General features: G+C 40.2%; 2 protein-coding genes across 3 annotated transcripts in view; one reads left to right on the forward strand and one right to left on the reverse strand.

Annotated features, from left to right (window-relative positions):
• Nucleotides 1–172: 172 nt before the first annotated feature.
• LOC135476115 (cytosolic beta-glucosidase-like) lies at nt 173–9,175 on the forward strand. Of its 2 annotated transcripts, none has more exons than XM_064756018.1 (9): nt 173–246; nt 1,354–1,543; nt 3,153–3,280; nt 3,841–4,098; nt 4,786–4,969; nt 5,245–5,484; nt 7,107–7,236; nt 7,936–8,123; nt 8,877–9,175. In XM_064756018.1, exons 2-9 carry the CDS (start codon nt 1,360–1,362, stop codon nt 9,092–9,094), a joined length of 1,530 nt encoding a protein of 509 aa, XP_064612088.1. In that variant the 5' UTR covers nt 173–246; nt 1,354–1,359; the 3' UTR covers nt 9,095–9,175. The 2 variants fall into 2 exon arrangements, with proteins under 2 accessions (XP_064612088.1, XP_064612089.1); XM_064756019.1 differs by having other exon boundaries at nt 230–246; nt 1,264–1,543.
• Nucleotides 9,176–10,803: 1,628 nt separating this feature from the next.
• The window catches only part of LOC135477119 (lactase/phlorizin hydrolase-like), a 51,903-nt gene continuing 43,219 nt past the window's right edge, over nt 10,804–19,487 (reverse strand). The window contains exons 26-34 of the mRNA XM_064757274.1: nt 19,038–19,089; nt 18,298–18,407; nt 17,453–17,580; nt 16,760–17,017; nt 15,744–15,927; nt 14,186–14,425; nt 13,738–13,867; nt 12,735–12,922; nt 10,804–11,119 (exon numbers count right to left, since the gene is read on the reverse strand). Coding sequence (XP_064613344.1) covers nt 10,890–11,119; nt 12,735–12,922; nt 13,738–13,867; nt 14,186–14,425; nt 15,744–15,927; nt 16,760–17,017; nt 17,453–17,580; nt 18,298–18,407; nt 19,038–19,089 — 1,520 coding nt within the window. The 3' untranslated portion in view covers nt 10,804–10,889. The remainder of the gene's footprint in view (nt 11,120–12,734; nt 12,923–13,737; nt 13,868–14,185; nt 14,426–15,743; nt 15,928–16,759; nt 17,018–17,452; nt 17,581–18,297; nt 18,408–19,037; nt 19,090–19,487) is intronic.

Genomic DNA, 19,487 nt, shown 5'->3' on the forward strand with positions numbered 1-19,487 from the left:
TGTGCTTCGCGTCTGTGCGTTACATTGCAAACTTACTTCAACAGCTTGGACCTATCAGATTTCATGTAACGCTTGTTTTACTGGGAAAATCAGGCCATATGTATGTGGCTTGTGCTGATTGTTTTTTTATTTTCACAAAATTCAGCCTTGCTTGGAAGAGAGAGTCTTATCTCAGCAGTGAAATATAGTCAAAGATAACACGCACCGAACAGCTGCGTCTGTGTGGACAGTTGGACTTCAAACTAGGTAAAAGAAATGCTTTGCTATACCGTTATTAGGTGCACATATGCCCTTTTAATGGCCCTTTTAATTGCCCTTTTAATGAAGATAGTAAGAATGGAAATGGAATCAAAGATGAATCCATGTGACTTGGAATTTTAAAGGTGTCAGCTTAATAATATGTCGAGGGAAAGTAGTAACGAAGGCTTCCGTTTCAATGCTGTCGTGCGCATGTGCATATTGGTATAACTCGCGTTGGAAAGTTACAAATTCTTGGGTTAAATGTGCCTTAACGATTCCAGACGGTTTAAAACTCTGGTTCCCTACGTTCGCCACGTCCTTGAACCATGAGGTTGCGTGTTCGAATCCTGCCGTCGCTGGTTCGGATTCTATTGGGTTTCGAGAGGTTTTTCAAATACCTGACAAAGAGCGGTCGTTTCCTCCGGGCTCTCCGTTTTCCCGAGCAGTAAGTCTGATCACTGTAATATATTAAGTTTTTGATCACAGAGTTAAACAGACGTCATATGACTGAAAAATTGTTAGGTGCGACGTTAAACTCCAAACACGCACGCACGCAGAGTTAAACACCAAGCAAATAAACCAATAAATCAAAACCTTTGTGGTTTTTAGAACACTTTTGGTAAAACTGAAGAAAGTCTGGAACCAAAACACATAGCAAGCCGTAATTATTAAATGTGTGAGCATTTATATATTATTAAACATGCATGCATGACGGCTTCCAGATCTCTTGAAATGGGTCCATTGGTTTCCGACATCATGAATTCATTGCGATCTGAAAATCTTTTCATTAGAAGCCATATCTGATAGGCCTACGTGCGCATTTTACGGGCATGTGCACTGTAATTGTTTATCGAGATGTGTTGAAAAGTATTCCAGATACTTACCTGGAAAACATTTTTAGATATTGGAAATAGATGGTTCACGTATGAACACAAGCCTATTATTTGAGATGTCGGAATTTAATTTTAAAGTACACGTGTTTAATTAATAAAATGGTTTAAATATATCTGTAATTATTTTAAGATATCGCAAATATACACCCTAGTCATTAGTCGGCAAGAAGGGCTTGGTTTAGGAACGTATGGACAGACTGGAAAAGTTGGTGTAAACCAGTTTCAGATGGGAATATCGTCTTCGGGAACAATGGCTGCTAGCTGTGTAACGACTATTCTCCTGCTCGGCATTCGAGCGGTCGTCGCCTTGCAGCACGAAGAAGAGTTCTTCTTCGGGGACTTCCCTCCTGATTTTATGTGGGGCATCGCCACGGGGTCCTACCAGATTGAGGGAGCATGGAATGAGGATGGTAAGCCATAGCTACTTCTACACCAAGCTTTACCTTCCCAGACATGTAAAGTGCAAGGCTACGGGTTACCTGGCCAATGTGCACATTTTGCACGCGTTTTCCCTCGTATTGCCGAAACAGGTCGAATAGATTTGATATTGTTTTCTTCCAAAGAATCAGACCAAATCGAATTACATCAGGCGGGAAAGATTGCACATTACATTATAGCTCGTAGCTCATTTGACCCATGTGAATATGTTTTATCGTTTCTTTGCTGATTCACTGTCTCGCTTAGCGCTCAGCACTGAGCGGTTAGAGCAACAAAACATGACTGGTTGACCTGGTGTTAACATAATGTGACTGGGAGAGGTGTCACGTCTGGTGTCTTCAGCATAATACTTCAGTGGCGGCAGCAATTTGACGGTATAGACTCGCTCTGCCACAAGAAGACATAATATATGTACGCACACCAGATGACTAACCGTCGTCATATGACATTGTTACATTAAACCCCAAGCATACATACATGCATCTATTCTTTGTTGTTTCACTCTTCTTTTGGTGCGAATCTCAAACAGGAAGAGCAATTATTTTCTTTTCTACTCAAAGGTCTCGTGATCTGTTCCACAGATAAAACTAACTGTTATTGTAGACTTAACTGTACACAGAAAAAAATGAATCAAGCATTAATTCATGTTATATCAACGGTATCAGTCGGCCCGCTGTAGGTAAGAAATTGGCTACTCGATATTATATACTGACAGATACTAAATGTGCATCTACCTGTAGCTATGTGAACTGCTGCGGATAGCTGCATTCATGTATCGCAATGAAAAACTCGGCGGCACTGAGATCTGTAGACAAACACAAATGCCTTATCGTCCTACACTCTCTTCAAAACTGTGGGCAGTAGCCTATGCACTAGAGAATTACTTGTTTTGTGTCTTAGTCCGTATCCCAAGATAACATGATAGGCTTATCTAACGGATTTAATTAATGTCTTAACTCTCTTCTGGGGATAATTTTGATCGATTGTCTGCTGTGCTGCGTAGGCTATAATGCAGACTAAGATTGACTAAGACTAAGATAGAGTTAATTACAGCTATGTATGTGCCTTTCTAAATGTCATGTATAAATGCTCTTAACTTTTTATGTAAATACTGTAGAAGACAGTGAAACCTGTGGCATAGGCTGAGAGATGCCTTTATTCTGTGGACGAACGGTAAGAGTACCACAGCTGACGCACATACCTCCAATGTTACCACCATGAGACGAGTAGATTCGTCATTGCGTCATAAGACAAGTAAACTTGTCCGTACTTATTCAAATGATGACGTCACAAGAGGAGTAAAACTGTCAAACTTCATCATGTGATACCACCCCGATCCAAGTACGTCAGTAATTGCGAGACTATAATTTCTAGGAACAGGTTCAACACCAACCATGGAAGAATTAAGTAAGTATATAAGAAATTAGCACGGAGCCATGGAAAGGCAAACAGTAAACAAAACGTACACGTATGTATGTAAAACAGTAGGCCTACGTTAAACGTATAAATTATTATCTACCCACGAAATGATTAGGCCTACGTTATTGCTGTGACATGTGTCTTAGGGATCTTTTGTTTTAGGAAAAGGTCCAAGTATCTGGGACACGTTTTCCCACGAGGGTAAAAACTACAACAACGACACGGGCGACGTGGCCTGTGACAGCTACCACAAGTGGGAAGAGGATGTCGCTAACTTGAAAAGATTAGGGGTGAGGGGCGTGCTTCAGTTTTGATTTAATATATGAATATTTTAATAGTTTTCTTTTCTCACTGTGTTTATAAAGCGCTCAATTAAAAGATTTGTGGTATTTCTCTCAGATTGTCTTTAATTTTGATTAATTATTATTCTTTAGTATTTTCAAGTAATGGATGACAGATTCACGACAAAAGAATGAATGAAATATGAAAAAATTATGCAATAATGAAGGATGATAGTGTTGATACATACGTATATAAATAAGTTTACATGGCGACTCCATTGCATGGAACGATTTGCTCCAAGGCAATGAGATGTGTTTCAGGGATTCAGGCTGTTCTAACCAACAACGGTCAATTCATAGAAAACTAGTGACACAATACTGTGAGTCCCACAAAAATAATCCCCAACGTTAAACAAAGCATCGTTCTCAGATTTGGGTTAACAATTCCATCGCCTGCAAAGATGAAAGTGTGAAGTAATAAATGATGGACTAGCTAGCTTGTTCGGCCGAATTGATGAATGCCAAGATCATGGAAACACTATTCAGTCAATCAATCAATCAATCTGCAGGTAAAGCATTACCGTTTCTCGATCTCCTGGCCACGGGTGCTTCCAGACGGTACCACGGCACAGGTAAACCAGAAGGGCATAGAGTACTACAACAACCTTATTAACGCCGTCCGTGGGGCCGGGATCAAGCCCATGGTTGTGCTCTACCACTGGGATCTCCCTCAGGCTCTGCAGGACGCAGGAGGGTGGCTAAACGAGAGCATTGTGGATCGCTTCAACGACTACGCCCGATTCTGTTTCAAGACTTTCGGAGATCGGGTAACGAACCATTTTGGTATAATCGTTATGGATCAGTTAATTAACGTAGGTAATTTGTCATTGTTTGTTTATTGGTCTCTTTGTAATCTATGTGTCGGAACAGACGTTCGTATGCCAGACGTTAGCCAACATGGACGTTCCAGGTCAATAATCACAAAGCCAATTCTCAAAACGACATTAACACGAACTAGACAAGTAAGAAAGTGTATAGAGTGTAGGAGAATACGATGGAATCAGGCAAAGAGAAGCAGTCAACAGTTTTCATTTATGTTGGAAAGACGCAATGCATGTTTTAGGTGACTGTGTGAAATTAGTATTCAAATCGTGTACCATGCTAGACTGTAAGTTGTCAGTAACAAAATATCTTATGTTAAATACCTTTTAACACCTGAAGTAATTCCGAACCAAACTGCGTGTTACGTATTCTTCGTTCCTGTTCATTCCTTTACGATGACGATTTCTGGACTAACTGGTAAGGCAGTACCCATTTATGAGACGAGATAAATGCTTAATCCATCTTGGACCCGGGTAGCCATTAAGCCAGAATAGGTCCCCATATACAACCAAATTTCCATGTAGTATATTTGCTTTCAGGGGTAGCTTATTTGCACCCTTGATGTTGAGATTTGCAAAGTGTCTCATGTCCACTGTTATCCAATACTTGTCGCCATGTACTTACACATGTAGGTACCGTTCTGGGTGACATTTATCGAGCCCTGGTCTATCATCTGGCTTGGATATGGTAACGGAATCTTTGCCCCTGGGATTCAAAGTCCAGCCGAGGATCCTTACATTGCCGGTCACAACATGATTCTATCCCACGTTCAGGCATTCCATACGTACAAGAACGAATTCTACGGGAAATTTAAAGGTATGACCCAGTAGGTCAAGGCCATGGTGTCAAGTAGGTCAAGGCCATGGTGTCTGCGTTACGAAAATGGTTGTTCTGCAGAAAAATGTGTTTTCGTGTCTGTTGGTTAAGTGAGGGTGAGGTGGGGACGGAGGTGCGCCATTCCCATGAAGGCGGCTTACTCGCCTAAAATACACTTTCTTTGACTTTTCGATATAATAGCTGATAGTGAAACTCTTTTTCGCTACAGGCAAGACTGGTATAACAGCTGATTATGAAATTGTCTTTGACTCCAGGGAAGGTCGGTATAACAGCTGATCTGCAATGGAAGTTTCCCAAGACTCAGGCACCACGTGATCAAGAGGCCGCGGAACGTGCGGCTCAGTTCAAACTGGGCTGGTTCCTCAACCCCATATATGGTAGTGGTGACTACCCAGATGTTATGAAGGAACGAGTAGCCAATAAAAGCAAGGCTCAGGGATACACTAAATCCCGACTTCCGCCTTTCACTGCCGACCAGATCCGTATGAACAAAGGTAAGGGATATTTTAACGTATTTATTTTACTCCTTTGTAGTAGATAGGTGGTTATAGCGACCCATTTTCGAAGCAGTCGCAACGTCTGTGGTAACACAGAGTGAAAACACACATCAGTATAATACAAGCTCTTTACGCTACGTTGACTCAACTTTGTATGGCAGGCAAAGAGAGTTAAGCATCGAAAAGCAGATGTCTTATCATGGGATAGAATCATGTTGTGACATCCATAATCATGTGTATAAACTGGGACCTCCCTGGCCCCTGGTAGTTAGCCCGCCAGCACGGCACGGAGACCCAATAGCCTCTCACTGTGAGTTCAAGTGCTGGCTTCTTCTCCGGCCAAACGTGTGTAAGGTCCAGCAGCAACTTGCGGATGATCGTGGGTTTCCATCGGGTTCTGCGCAGTTTCCTCCCACCATAATGCTGGCCGCCGTGATACGTAATTGAAGTATTCTTCAGTACAGTGTAAAACACCAATCAAATAAATAAATACTGTAAAGTACTTATTCGCTGGAATTTATTTTCGCGGATTTTCTCCAAAAATATGTTCGCAGGAATTAATTTTCGCGTATTTAAGAGAATACTGAAAAATAAATCTTAAAATTTTCCAAGATATAATATGGCCGAAATTATTCAAGCACGTCAAACAGATATCACCGTGGATGGCTTTTATCCTCATGTTTTTCCTGCGGTAATCCTCGTGATCTGGATCAGATATTAAAACAATGGGGGATGGATTATCACAACGTAAGAAGATTATTTTCACACCTACCGTGGGCAGTGCTCAAACAGGTGTTACTTCTTTTCAAATCATGGATGAATACTTTTAAAACACCTGTCACCTTTGGAGCAGTTCAACGTAAAACATATGAATTCACCATAATCGGCGCCAGTCACTCGTTCTTTATCAAGCAACACGGTAAGTTTTGCATTGTTTTCAGTTTTAATCGTCCGTATCAGGTTAGAAACCGCAAACATTGCCGTAGCTGTCAAACTGCCATTGTGTTGTTGTACACACTTCACAGTTTGTTAGAAGCTCACTCATTGGACCACTGGAGAGACACAACCAATGGGATAACGTGCATCAGAGCGACATTCAACACAAGCCAGCGCGTGCTGGTATCTACTTTTCTTTCACTTTACGGGCATAGCGAAGATTCATCAAACTAAAGACGAATAAACTCACACTTTGTTTACCAAGCTTTAGCACCAGAGTTTGTATAAATTTAAACCATAATATCCCTTTCCTTGCTGTTAAAAAATTTAGCTGACTCGTCGGCCTTTTTAGCGCAACTCCCGTCACCCTGGCAAAGATTACTACTAAATTTTTTTTTGGGATAATTTTTTCTCTGGAATCATTATTAGCGGTAAATTATTGACCGCGAAATTCGCGAAAATTAGTTCCACGCGAAAATTAAGTACTTCTCAGTAAATATAAACTGAAAAGGATGACAACAGCAATAATAATACCAATAATAACTTCAATAATAATGGCAATATAGAATTTACATGGGGAATACAGAATGGCTTCCTTTCTAGATGTCTGTAGTTTTAAGATTCATGTCGTTTCTGTGTCTCCAAGACACTGGCGCACGTATTTTCTTTTGCTCGTCATGCAGGGTCAGGAGATTTTGTCGGTATCAACCATTACTCCTCCCAGCTGATTTCCGATCACCCACTTCCTTTATTTCCGCCATCTTACGAAAGTGACCAGGACCTGTTGATCTCACTCGATCCAAAATGGAAAGGGTAGGTATTTTGCTGTCGTTTTCCAAACCAGAAACCTTGCTACCAAAGGGAATAGGCCGATGATATTAATCTTCAGAAAAGAATAATTTAATAGAAAATCTGTCGCCTGAGTGATACCAGAATGTATTATGTTATGGCAGGAGATGGCTGTAGCAGATTATTCTAATATTGTAACAGATTATTCCGTTAAATATAGCTCACATATTCTATTAATTCAATATAAAGATATTTATTTATATATTTGACTGGTGTTTTACGCTGTAGTGAAGAATATTTCACTTATTCGACGGCGGCCATACTTATGACGTTATAATAATTATGATTACCTGCATTGCTTAAAAATATTTACATAATCCATATAAATTCGTCATTTCTAATATTGATTTTCGCATATAAACTCTGGCATTCAGTTGGCAATCGGATGGGGACAACTCTATTAAACATTAACATAGAACAACAACAACACGCACACAGTACTTTACAGAGATGCCGCCAGTTTGTTGACTGACACATGATCTTGGAAGAGGTAAATTTATGTTCCAAATGGTAAAGAAGCAACACTCTCGGGCAAAAAGCACCCTACCAATTATGATATCAATGTTAATTTGGATCACCATGTATTATTTTCTTGATTAAACCAAGATTAAATCGAGAGTACTTTCAGAACTTCTGTATCAAGATTTCCATTGGTTCCCCCAGGTTAGTTCCAGGTGATTGGTTAAAATCGGTTCCTGTGGGGATAAGGAAACTGCTGAACTGGGTGAAGTCGCAGTACAACAACCCTTTGGTGTACATAACAGAAAATGGAGTGGACGACCCCACAGGTGAATTAGATGATCAGTTCAGGGTGGGCTATATACGTAACTACACCAACGAGGTGCTGAAAGGTAAGTTTGGCGGTAGGAATAGGGGAGTTTCGAGTTCAAACTCTTTTAGCTCGAAAAGTAAAACAAGTCCTACTTTACAACGTGATCTGTCCAAAAAATGTTAGACAACTAGTATTGATCACATTTTACTATCTGACATGGGCATCTGAAAGACGTTTGACAAAACGTTATTTAGCGTGGAACGATGGAAAAAATTGGGGGAACTGAACGTTTGTGAACTTGAGAAGTTCCTAAGGGAATGAGGTGTCTTTTGTACTTCTATAACATGCTGGAACAAGTGGTCGTTAACTTAATTAACAATTAACAAAGGTTGCCTAAACCATTGTCACAAGTCACATGATACAGTAGGACAATTTGTACCTTTAACGACAAAAGAGTTCGAATTCGAAACAAAACTTTAATTTCTCTTCTGTCAACACATTGACAAAGACAAAGATTGGTTTGATTTATTTATTTGAATGGTGTTATACGCCGTACCCAAGAATATTTCACTTACACGCCGTCGAGCAGCATTGTGGTAGGAGGAAACATGGCAGAGCCCAGAAGAAACTCACGACCATCCACAGGTTGCTGTCAGACTTTCCCACATACGCCCCAAATATAAAGAAGGTTATGCTAATGTTTCAGTGTGATTCAAAATGTCAAATATAAATATACTGTCTGTGGATGAGGGTTATTCTTATTTTGCGAGGTACCAATATAACATTTTATATTAATTTAGAAGATTTCATCGACCTCTTTTTTCTTTCCCAGCAATTCGATTGGACAGCTGCAACGTGAAGGGTTACACGGTATGGACTCTGATGGACGACTTTGAATGGAGTTCTGGATATCGCATAAAATTTGGACTGCATTATGTGAACTTTTCGGATCCGTCTAGACCTAGGACGCCAAAGGCATCTTCCAAATTTTACGCCAGTTTGATCCGAAACAATGGTTATGATTCGACGACGACAACAGTAGTTGGGTAATTACTGTTACTGTTTTGGTTTACGAAGACAATACCGTCCATTGTAAACAAAAATTTTGATATTCTTCAATAAAAATTGAAATTGGGCATTTTCATTTGAAATGAGTGAGTGAGCGCTTGGGGTTTAACGTCGTACTCAACAATTTTTCAGTCATGCGACGACGAAGGAATCCTTAGAGTGCATGTAATGTGCCTCCGTGTTGCAGGATAGATTTTCGCCGATCTTTTATCTAGTGCTGCTTCACTGAGATGCCTTACTGAAGGCAAGTTAGCTGCCCCGACCGAGCTATTATACTGATACAGGTCAACCAGTCGTTGCACTATCCCCTTAACTCTGAACGCCAAGCGAAGAAGTTACAACTTCCCTTTTTAGTGTCTTAGGTGTGACTCGACGCAGGATTGACCTTGGATCTACCGCTCCCGAAGTGGACACTCTACCAACTGTGCCGATCGGGGCCGATCGTTTGAAATGAAAACAGGAATTATTGTTTGGTGTATTAAACAATCGTACTTGTTGACGTGTAATTTATTTCTTAGTACAGATCAGCGCGTTCATCTTGTCTTCTAAATTTATTTTCTGCTTTTTTGTTTGTTTCCTTGTTTTATTCTCTGAAGTAAAAGAAGTAAAATCGGCTAGGAAGTCAACAAGTGATTTAAAGATCATAAGATGAATAATTTAAGAGCATAAGTGTACAGATAGTATCATCAAACATAAGAATGTATTTATTTGATTGGTGTTTTACGCCGCACTCAAGAATATTTCACTTATACGACGGCGGACAGCATTATGGTGGGTGGAAATCGGGCAGAGCCCGGGGGAAATCCACGACCATCCGCAATTAAGGTTGCTCAAACATAAGAATAAAATAATCATTGTTGAAAATAGTTTCTGAAAAAAATTTAAATACGATATAGCGTGTGCTATGTGTTTCGGAGATATCAATAAAAAAGCAGGTGTAATCATGTCAGAAAACAGAAGATTCTTGCCAAGGGAATATACGAGAAAATCCCAGGCTAACTGAGACAAGCGATAACTGAGACAAGAGAACAAGCGATCTTTGTTGAATCTTCGTGTGTGCTTACATCAAAACTGTGGTTGGTCACTTTGCGAGACACAGTCAACATGTTTTCATAAAAAGGAGATTGGACTACAGGTGTCTAGTTAATGCCAAAGCACGTAAGGAGAAAACTGACTTTGCATATGTATGTATCTGTTATATACTTGGTTTCCTGATTTTCACAGTGTTTTCTTGTTCAAGACTATGGCTGAACTATTTACAATGTCGCTCTAAGGCACAATCAATCATTCATTCAATGTTTCAGCTTTCTGTTTGCCTTTAAACTGATACATGTAGGAAACCAGGCCTGTGTGCACATGCATTTCGGACAGTATTTTCTCAAAATACCTTCAGAGGAACCCTAACCTGAATTTCAAACTGTTACAGAAAGGATTGATTGAATTAAGAATTCATTTCAAAATTTTCCTAATCAATTGATTTTGGCTATATTTTGTTTATCATGCTCTTGTTAGCAGCAGTTAGTGGCCTAGAATTCCACACAGCAAACGTAATTTTCAATCAAGCTGAAATAGACTTAAAACATTTTTTTTCAGGAAAGGCGGGAAAGAGAGGGGGTGGGGCATCAGACAACCAAATGCATATTAATACTAGAAATAAAGGCGGTACTCGAAGACAGATTGATACAGTCATTTCTATGTATTTCTTTACAAGTATTACTAGATACAGTAATCTTTCAAAAGTCCAAAAGCAATCATCTCTATCGGAACCTGGGAAGAATCAACCAATAGGGTTAGGAAGAACTTCTTTGTAGGTTCGGTGGTAGCCGTTCCTTTTGATCAGGCTGGAGTAGAAGCGCGACGAGTCTTTGGCCATCCTCGGTCTCGCTGGATCAGAGAAGTTGACGTAATGGAGACCGAACTTGGGTTCGTATCCTCCACCCCACTCGAAGTCGTCCATTAGGCACCAGTAGGTGTACGCCTTCACATTACAGTTGTCCAGTCGGATGGCTAGAAAGTGACATAAAAACGCATAATTGTGACACGACGTCAAATGCATTAAAATTCCCTCGACAGTCTAGATGTGACGAGGGCAATTCATTGCCTTAAGGAAAGATCGAACAGTCGTTGAATTACCTCCCCTTGTCATTATCTGGCGGATTAAAAAGCTAAACTTAATAACTCAAAATGGGCCTCCGCGGCTGAGGTGGTTAGCGTGCTAGCGTGGTGCAATGGCCCAGGAGTCCCTACAAGAATGCGGTTGCTGTGAGCTTCCCTTCCGACCGTGCGTGGTAATATTTGACACCAACCTACGGATGGTCGCGGGTTTCCCTCTGGCTCTGCCCAGTTTCCTCCAACCATAATGCTGGATGTAGTCATATAAGTGAAATAATCTCGAGTGCGGCGTAAAATAGCAATGAAATAAATAAATTTTGGTAAATTCGACTGCATCTGGATATAAACCCGGTAAGACAATTGCATTTGTCTTTAATTATTTTGATGTTTACAACATGTTTGTCACACTGGGTATAGGATTGTTACTTTCTCCTTTTTTGATGTTTAGAACATGTTTGTCACACTGGGTATAGGATTGTTACTTTCTCCTTTTTTGATGTTTAGAACATGTTTGTCACACTGAGTATAGGATTGTTACTTTCTCGTTATTTGATGTTTAGAACATGTTTGTCACACTGGGTATAGGATTGTTACTTTCTCCTTTTTTGATGTTTAGAACATGTTTGTCACACTGAGTATAGGATTGTTACTTTCTCGGTTTTTTATGTTTAGAACATGTTTGTCACACTGGGTATAGGATTGTTACTTTCTCGTTTTTTGATGTTTAGAACATGTTTGTCACACTGAGTATAGGATTGTTACTTTCTCGTTATTTGATGTTTAGAACATGTTTGTCACACTGGGTATAGGATTGTTACTTTCTCCTTTTTTGATGTTTAGAACATGTTTGTCACACTGAGTATAGGATTGTTACTTTCTTGGTTTTTTATGTTTAGAACATGTTTGTCACACTGGGTATAGGATTGTTACTTTCTCATTTTTTGATGTTTAGAACATGTTTGTCACAGAGGGTATAGGATTGTTACTTTCTCATTTTTTGATGTTTAGAACATGTTTGTCACATTGGGTATAGGATTGTTACTTTCTCGTTTTTTGATGTTTACAACATGTTTGTCACACTGGGTATAGGATTGTTACTTTCTCGTTTTTTGATGTTTACAACATGTTTGTCACACTGGGTATAAGGTTGTTACTTTCTCGTATTTTGATGTTTAGAACATGTTTGTCACACTGAGTATAGGATTGTTACTTTCTCGGTTTTTTATGTTTAGAACATGTTTGTCACAGAAGGTATAGGATTGTTACTTTTTCGTGTTTTGATGTTTACAACATGTTTGTCACACTGGGTGTAAGGTTGTAATTTTCTCATTTGAATATTTCAGTCATATTTATGTAGGACCGACTTTCTGCATTCTCTAAAAAGCTAAGCTTTTAAAGGTCATTTGAATGGCTCGTGATAAATTTAAAGAAGAGGCATTATCATACTAAACATGGAGTATGTTAATGAGATGAAGAATCCTCCAATGGGATATAAGTATTCGTCACGAACCTTTGAGCACCTCGTTCGTGTAGTTCCGTATAAAGTCGATCCGATTTTGGTCGTCAAGGTGACCGGTGTTATCAAAGATGCCGTTCTCGGTGATGTAGACGGGCTGGTTGTCATAGCGATTCTTAACCCAATTCATCAACTTCCGAATACCCCATGGCACCACTTTCAGCCAGCCGTTAGGATCGGGTCTGGAGGATTACAAGTTTGAATTACTGAATAAAGACAGTCTAACCACAGGACTGGATTCGAGTCTGCTGCCAGCTATGATCCGAGGACACACACTTGGTTTAAAGGGATACAGTATCGTTTCTGATTTTTCTGTTGTGAGAGATCTGCCAGACTACCTAGCCAAAGCTGAATTTAGTGAAGCGTGACCAAAACTGCTATGTTAACCAGCCAGCGTTGATTCTGTATCCCCTTGTGTGCAGCTGAATGACAATTTGACATATTTTACCACCTGAAGGGAAATCTTGTGCCTGCTAATGTACACAGCCTGGATGGGTATTTCTTCAAACTGAGGAGTTTTTTTTGTAAATGTCTGCGTTGGAACTTTTGTACGAACCATTTTCCATAAATTCCATAAAAGAAAGAAATTTTCAGCAGGAGTGATAAAGTTTGCAAAGTAATGTGTTCTCCAATTTTTGCCCTGGCGGACATCGAGCCTTCTATATTCACATGTGGCAAAGAAAGCCTATGTTCATGACACTTTCTGCGTCTTCACAGCCCAAAAACAAAAATGTTTTCATTGGTCTTTCCGTCATCATTGAAAACCGCTGACTCATTCTACTTTCAGGTAACTATTTTACGTTATAATTATATATATGGGCAACTTGAAGAGATTTTAATGCTAAGTGAATGAATGAAACTGGTCTTTGAAAATTTAACTTTCCGGATTTTGTTTCCGTGACGGATTGACGGCCTGCACTGTAATTTGGTTACTTTTGCTTATTATTTGACCGTTTCGTGTCGCTCTTCATAGTCTTCCGTGATATTAATGGCTCACCCTTTCCAGCTGGGGTCAAATGTGATCTCCACATCCTGGTCATTTTCATACGACACCGGATATAGGGGGCGTTTCTTGTCAGACACGAGCTGTGTGCTGTAGTGGTTTATGCCAATGAAGTCTCCAGAGCCTGTGGAGAAGCAAACAAAACATCAAAGCAGGTTACTTGTGTATTTCTTTCATGTCTGATAGAGCATCACACAGGCAAAACAGTGGAAGCAGCTGAGGATACAGAATGTTCTTTTTATTACCCGCAGTCCTGTCGCTAACAACTAAGGGTTTTACTTGGTAAACAAGGAGGAAAAAAACGTATTTATAGAAAAAGGGTGACTAGACTGTTTCACAGGTGACTGTATCTGCAAATTTACCCACTGTAAGTGAATCGAAAAGTTTTAAAGAACAGAGATAAACCGACCTTTTGGAATTTCATTTTTTTTTTATTATCTACCTCTATTACGTTGGATGTCCTTGTCACTGAAAACCGGAAGTCGTGACTCTTGATAACCCTGGGCTTTGCTCTTATTGGCTACCTGCTCCTTCATCACATCTGGGTAATCTCCGTTGCCATATATGGGGTTGAGATACCAGCCAAGCTTAAACATGGCGGCTCTTTGGGCCGCAGCGATGTCCGCTGTGCTGTTCGTTTTGGGCTCTTTCCATTGTAAGTCAGCTGTGATGCCAACATAACCTGTACGGGTGAAGTTATATCCAGGGTATGAAATGTGAACAAAACATGCGTACACAATAAAAATGGGTACTTACAAACGACCACATACGATCACAACTTACACTCTATCTGAATGGGAATAGTAATATTTATTTACTTACTTGATTGGGGCCTCCGTGGCTTAGTTGGTTAGCGCGCTATCGCAGCGTATTGACCCAGGAGCCTCTCACCAATACGGTCGCTGTGAGTTCAGCCCACGCTGGCTTCCTCTCCGGCCGTACCTAGGAAGGTCTCTCCGCAACCTGCGGGTGGTCGTGAGTTTCCGCCTGGATCTGCCCGGTTTCCTCCCACCATAATGCTGGCCGCCTTCGTATAAGTGAAATATTCTTGAGTACGTGCGTAAAACACCAATGAAATAAATAAATACTTACTTGATTAATATTTTACGCCATATTCAAGAACGGTGGAAGCTAATCCGGCAGAGCTCGGGGGAAACCCATGACCATCCTTGCTGGCAGACCTTCACACATACGGCCAGACAGGAAGCTAGTATGAACTGGACTTAAACACACAGCGACCGTATTGGTGAGAGGGTCCTGGGACATTACTCCGCGCTGGCACGCTAAACACCTTGGCCACGGAGGCCCCGAATAATAATATTGGAATGTATTCATATAATGTATTGTTCCGTGACAAAATAATGATATTTAATGTTGGGCAGGAGGACTTCACGAATAAAACGCCTGGACCCAGCTATTCAAAACTGGTTTAAGATTTAATACTAGATTTACCTTTAAACCAAGTCTTCAATTTACTACTTAGCCCCAAAAATAATTGCTTAACAGTATGTTAAATATGAACTGTAAATCAGCTGCTCTTATACTTTGGCTTTGGATAACTGCAATGGCTGCCGAATTCGGCTAAAATTAATTCACTGACTCCAACAGCCCACTGTACAGCGGCGTGCTGTAGCCGTGCCCGCCTTCCACCCGAGCAGGCGTCAGCGATCAGCCTTGACGGCTGTCCTCGCCTCTGTGTGAGCTTACACCGTAACGGCGAGTAAAGCAGAGCGTTTTTCTATTTTAACACATTCTAAAACTGGTTGTATTTTGTCATCGATGTTTATTCTACCTAATCTTGTAAAATATTAGTGTAGTTGTGGACGTACATCGTGGTTGTTCTAGCTTTACTCGCTCGGCTGTAGTCGTTATATTTGCATTACCTTACATTTGTTTGAAGATTTGCAGGCAGTGCAAAACAGAGGAAAAACTTTCCCCCCCGAGCATGGTACCCACTAATCATTGCACGGGATAAAAAGTGCTCCCCCCTTCACTCGTACCTTGCTGTGTTGGCTGGAATAAGTTTCTGTAAGAATGATATGCCTTAACATGTGACCGGATGATGTTGTGAGCGGCGGTGTAGGGCGCAGTGGCCGGGGCTTGAATGCCTGGTGCGCTCTCTCCAGTGCCATATCCCATCCAAGTTGTAGACCAGGGCTCGTTAAACGTAATCCAAAATTTTACCTAATTCAAAACAGATATGTAGCCTGTATGTACAAAGCTCAGATATTCGGCAACGGATGAACTAGTTCGGAAGAACTTGTGATAGAATATTGCATATCATCAACATGTGACAGAATATTGCATATCATCAACATGGGACAGAGTATTGCATATCATCAACATGGGACAGAATACTACATATCATCAACATGGGACAGAATATTGCATAACATTAACATGTGACAGAATATTGCATATCATCAAAATGGGACAGAATATTGCATATCATCAAAATGGGACAGAATATTGCATATGGTCAACATGGGACAGAATATTACATAACATTAACATGTGACAGAATATTGCATATCAGCAACATGTGACAGAATATTGCATATCATCAACATGGAATGAATGATTATGGCTTAACGCCACATCGGCAATATTTCAGCCATATCGTGGCGATCATCAACATGGGACAGAATATTGCATATCATGAACATGGGACAGAATATTGCATAACATTAAAGTGTGACAGAATATTGCACATCATCAACATGACAAGGACGCAATATTACGTTATGATATACATAATTTATTTATTTAATTTATTTACCTACGTCATCTCTGACGTCTTTACATCAACATCGAAAACTGTTGAGAGGTTTTCTTTGTATGAATCTGTCTTAATTTCTCAATATGTATACTTTCTTATTACTTTTGTGGTTTGGGTTGAATAGTGGTTTGGAAATCTTTCTTGCAGCTATTAACCCGGAACGTCCATTTCTCTTAACGGCTGGTGTACGAATACCTGTTTTGACGCTTGAATTATATATATGGGCAGTGAACCTACCCGGTCTCCAAACGTTTTGAAGCAGAGTTTAGCATATTCGTTGTAAAAGTCTATGATGGATTCGTTCAGCCAACCTCCAGTATCCTGCAAAGCCTGAGGAAGATCCCAATGGTACAAAGTTACCATGGGAACGATATTGGCCCACACGAGAGAATTGATGAGCTTGTTGTAATAATCGATGCCCTTCTGATTGATAACGCTTGTCGATCCGTCTGGTAACAGTCGGCTCCAGGATATTGAAAAACGATAGTGCTTTACCTGAAACGATTACAGAAAAAAAACAGAAACAGTACAAACTGCAGCAAAATATTTGTCAAAAGGTAACGAAGCATTCTATAATGTCTGAATATACAGAGAACATTCTCGACGTTGACAAGCAATGCACAACCCCCATATAGAATTAGTTTGATTTATTTGTTCATTTAATTAATGCTTATGCCTAATTATTCCATTATTTTACGGAGGTCAGGTTTGTGGATGTTGGTAACTAAAGTGCCTGGAGTAAACCACCGACCTTTGGCAGGTAAGTGACAAAAATCCTGATTTAAAGGCACGTCAGCGTGATCTGTCTGTGGGTTCATTGGTAACAGGCCAAAGGACTACCGTGATAACAATGTTTAGGTCCATCACAATCCGTTACTGTGAAAGAGTAACGCGAATGTTGATAGAGCATTACTGAGATATGTGACATACACCCATGCGCTGGAGATTCTTCACGTCTTCTTTCCACTGGTGGTAACTATCACAGGCCACGTCACCAGTAGCGTGGTTTTTAATCCGTCCTGCGTGAGTGAAATTATCCCAGATACTGAGACCTTTACCTGAAGAATAAAAAGAAACGTCCTCTTTAGGTACGTCCTGTAAAATTGCATTCTGTGGAACATCAAAGCCATCTTGATTGTCCTAATTTAAATTAGCTAAATTAAACTTAATTAAAAATTAAAAATTAATTAATTTAAAATTAATTTAAGCGTTTTGGCTAGTGACATATCATTGCACTTTTTTACCTAATTCTGCTTAAGCCATGATGCTAAGGGGCGTGTTATTTACTGCTATTTAAGCACTTACATGAACAGTTGTAATAAAACCCTGAATGAAGTATATGACAAGAGGCCGTATTTCGCCTGTTACGTGTGAGCATTTGCCCGCTATCACACTGTCGTCGGTGTTCTTGTTTTACTCTGTGTGTTGTAAGTATTTTCTTATATTATTTTGTAATATATGTTACCAGCATCTCGTTTTCTGTTTGTAGGTGTAATACTTTGTATAACTTTTGCAGAACGGTCCATGATCCAGTGGTCCACTTAATATCTACAAAACCTACCTGTTACTTTAATATTTTATGTTAAGGAAGCCACAGATATATCATGGACAGCTTCTTTTAAAATATAGCTTTGGCGCTGTTATCTGCAGTCACTATAATTGCAATTAGTGAGCAACTATGGACTTGTACAACGCCAGGTATTGCGATTCTGTAAAAGCATTTATTGACTACCGACAACGTTCGCCCTAAACCTCAGAATTAACGTAATATGTACCGTCAGCGTTCCAGCCTCCCTCTATCTGGTAAGACGCAGTGGCCGTACCCCACATAAAGTCTGGGGGGAAATGTCCGTAGTAAAACTCCTTCTCCTGGGGTAAAGATTGACTGAAACCCCAAGCGAGCAACAACAACAACATTGATGATGCCATCTTGTGGCTAGAAGGTTGAAATCGGAGACGCCGCCGTAAAACTGGAATGTCAATGAACGTAATGTGTATAACAGTCCTTGTAGAAATGTGTCTAAGTGTAGTACTTGACGACAGCAAAATACACAACCCGAAAAGAAGGGAATGTTTATGGTTTCGGCTGTGAGAGAATCATTTATAGCCGCGTAATCTCTGTGTCAGTGAGTAGTTAGGAAATGGAAATTTTGCTATCCCCTGAAAAACGTCCAGGAATTATTCGGAAGATCATATGGTTTACTTCTGGCGCTGTGTGTATAATGCAGTCCTATTTCGCGATGCCTGCACTAGCGTATGGTACATAGGCCAGCGTATACGATCAGGTTTATAGGCCACAATGATAAATCTCAAGTTTATGCTAGACTATAAATGATGTCCGTTGAGATCACCACATAGGTTGTCCCAGCAATTGCTAGTACAGCTCAGTTTGTGAAAACTAGACGTATGGCATGAGCCAAGTTTTGACCACTTTCATTTTTCTAGTATTATCCATTGCATAAGTCATATTTTTTTTAGCAAACCTTCATTCAAATGGACACACTTAATTTCTCACCTGCTCTCGTTGTCTCCGCGAATCTCGCTGATATCTATCACCTGTTCTGTCTCTAGCCAAGTTATACAGTATCCAGTTCACGCGATCACAGGCTCACTGCAAAGCCGTCGGACCAACTCGGTAATGTCCGGACAGAAACCCCATGACAGAGAAGGTCCATCTGCTGTACAACAGCTTTCTCGAAAGACGATCAGAATTCTGTTAAACTTCAAATCGAAAGGTTCTTCTCGAGCAAATCTCATTTAAATGTGTTACATTCCCCGCGCAATAGCGCCTCGGACCCAAGACAAATTAACAGTTGCTCTATTGCAATATATGTGTACTATGCGTAATCGGTTTGCCCACAGATCGTTAGCGTGAATGTAGGACTGAACAACATATGTGTAGTCTGTGTAATCAGTTTGCCCAAAAATGTTTAGCGTAAATTTAGGACTGAACAATATATGTGTA

The sequence above is a fragment of the Liolophura sinensis genome, chromosome 10, assembly GCF_032854445.1.
Source record: "Liolophura sinensis isolate JHLJ2023 chromosome 10, CUHK_Ljap_v2, whole genome shotgun sequence".
Lineage (NCBI taxonomy): Eukaryota > Metazoa > Mollusca > Polyplacophora > Chitonida > Chitonidae > Liolophura > Liolophura sinensis.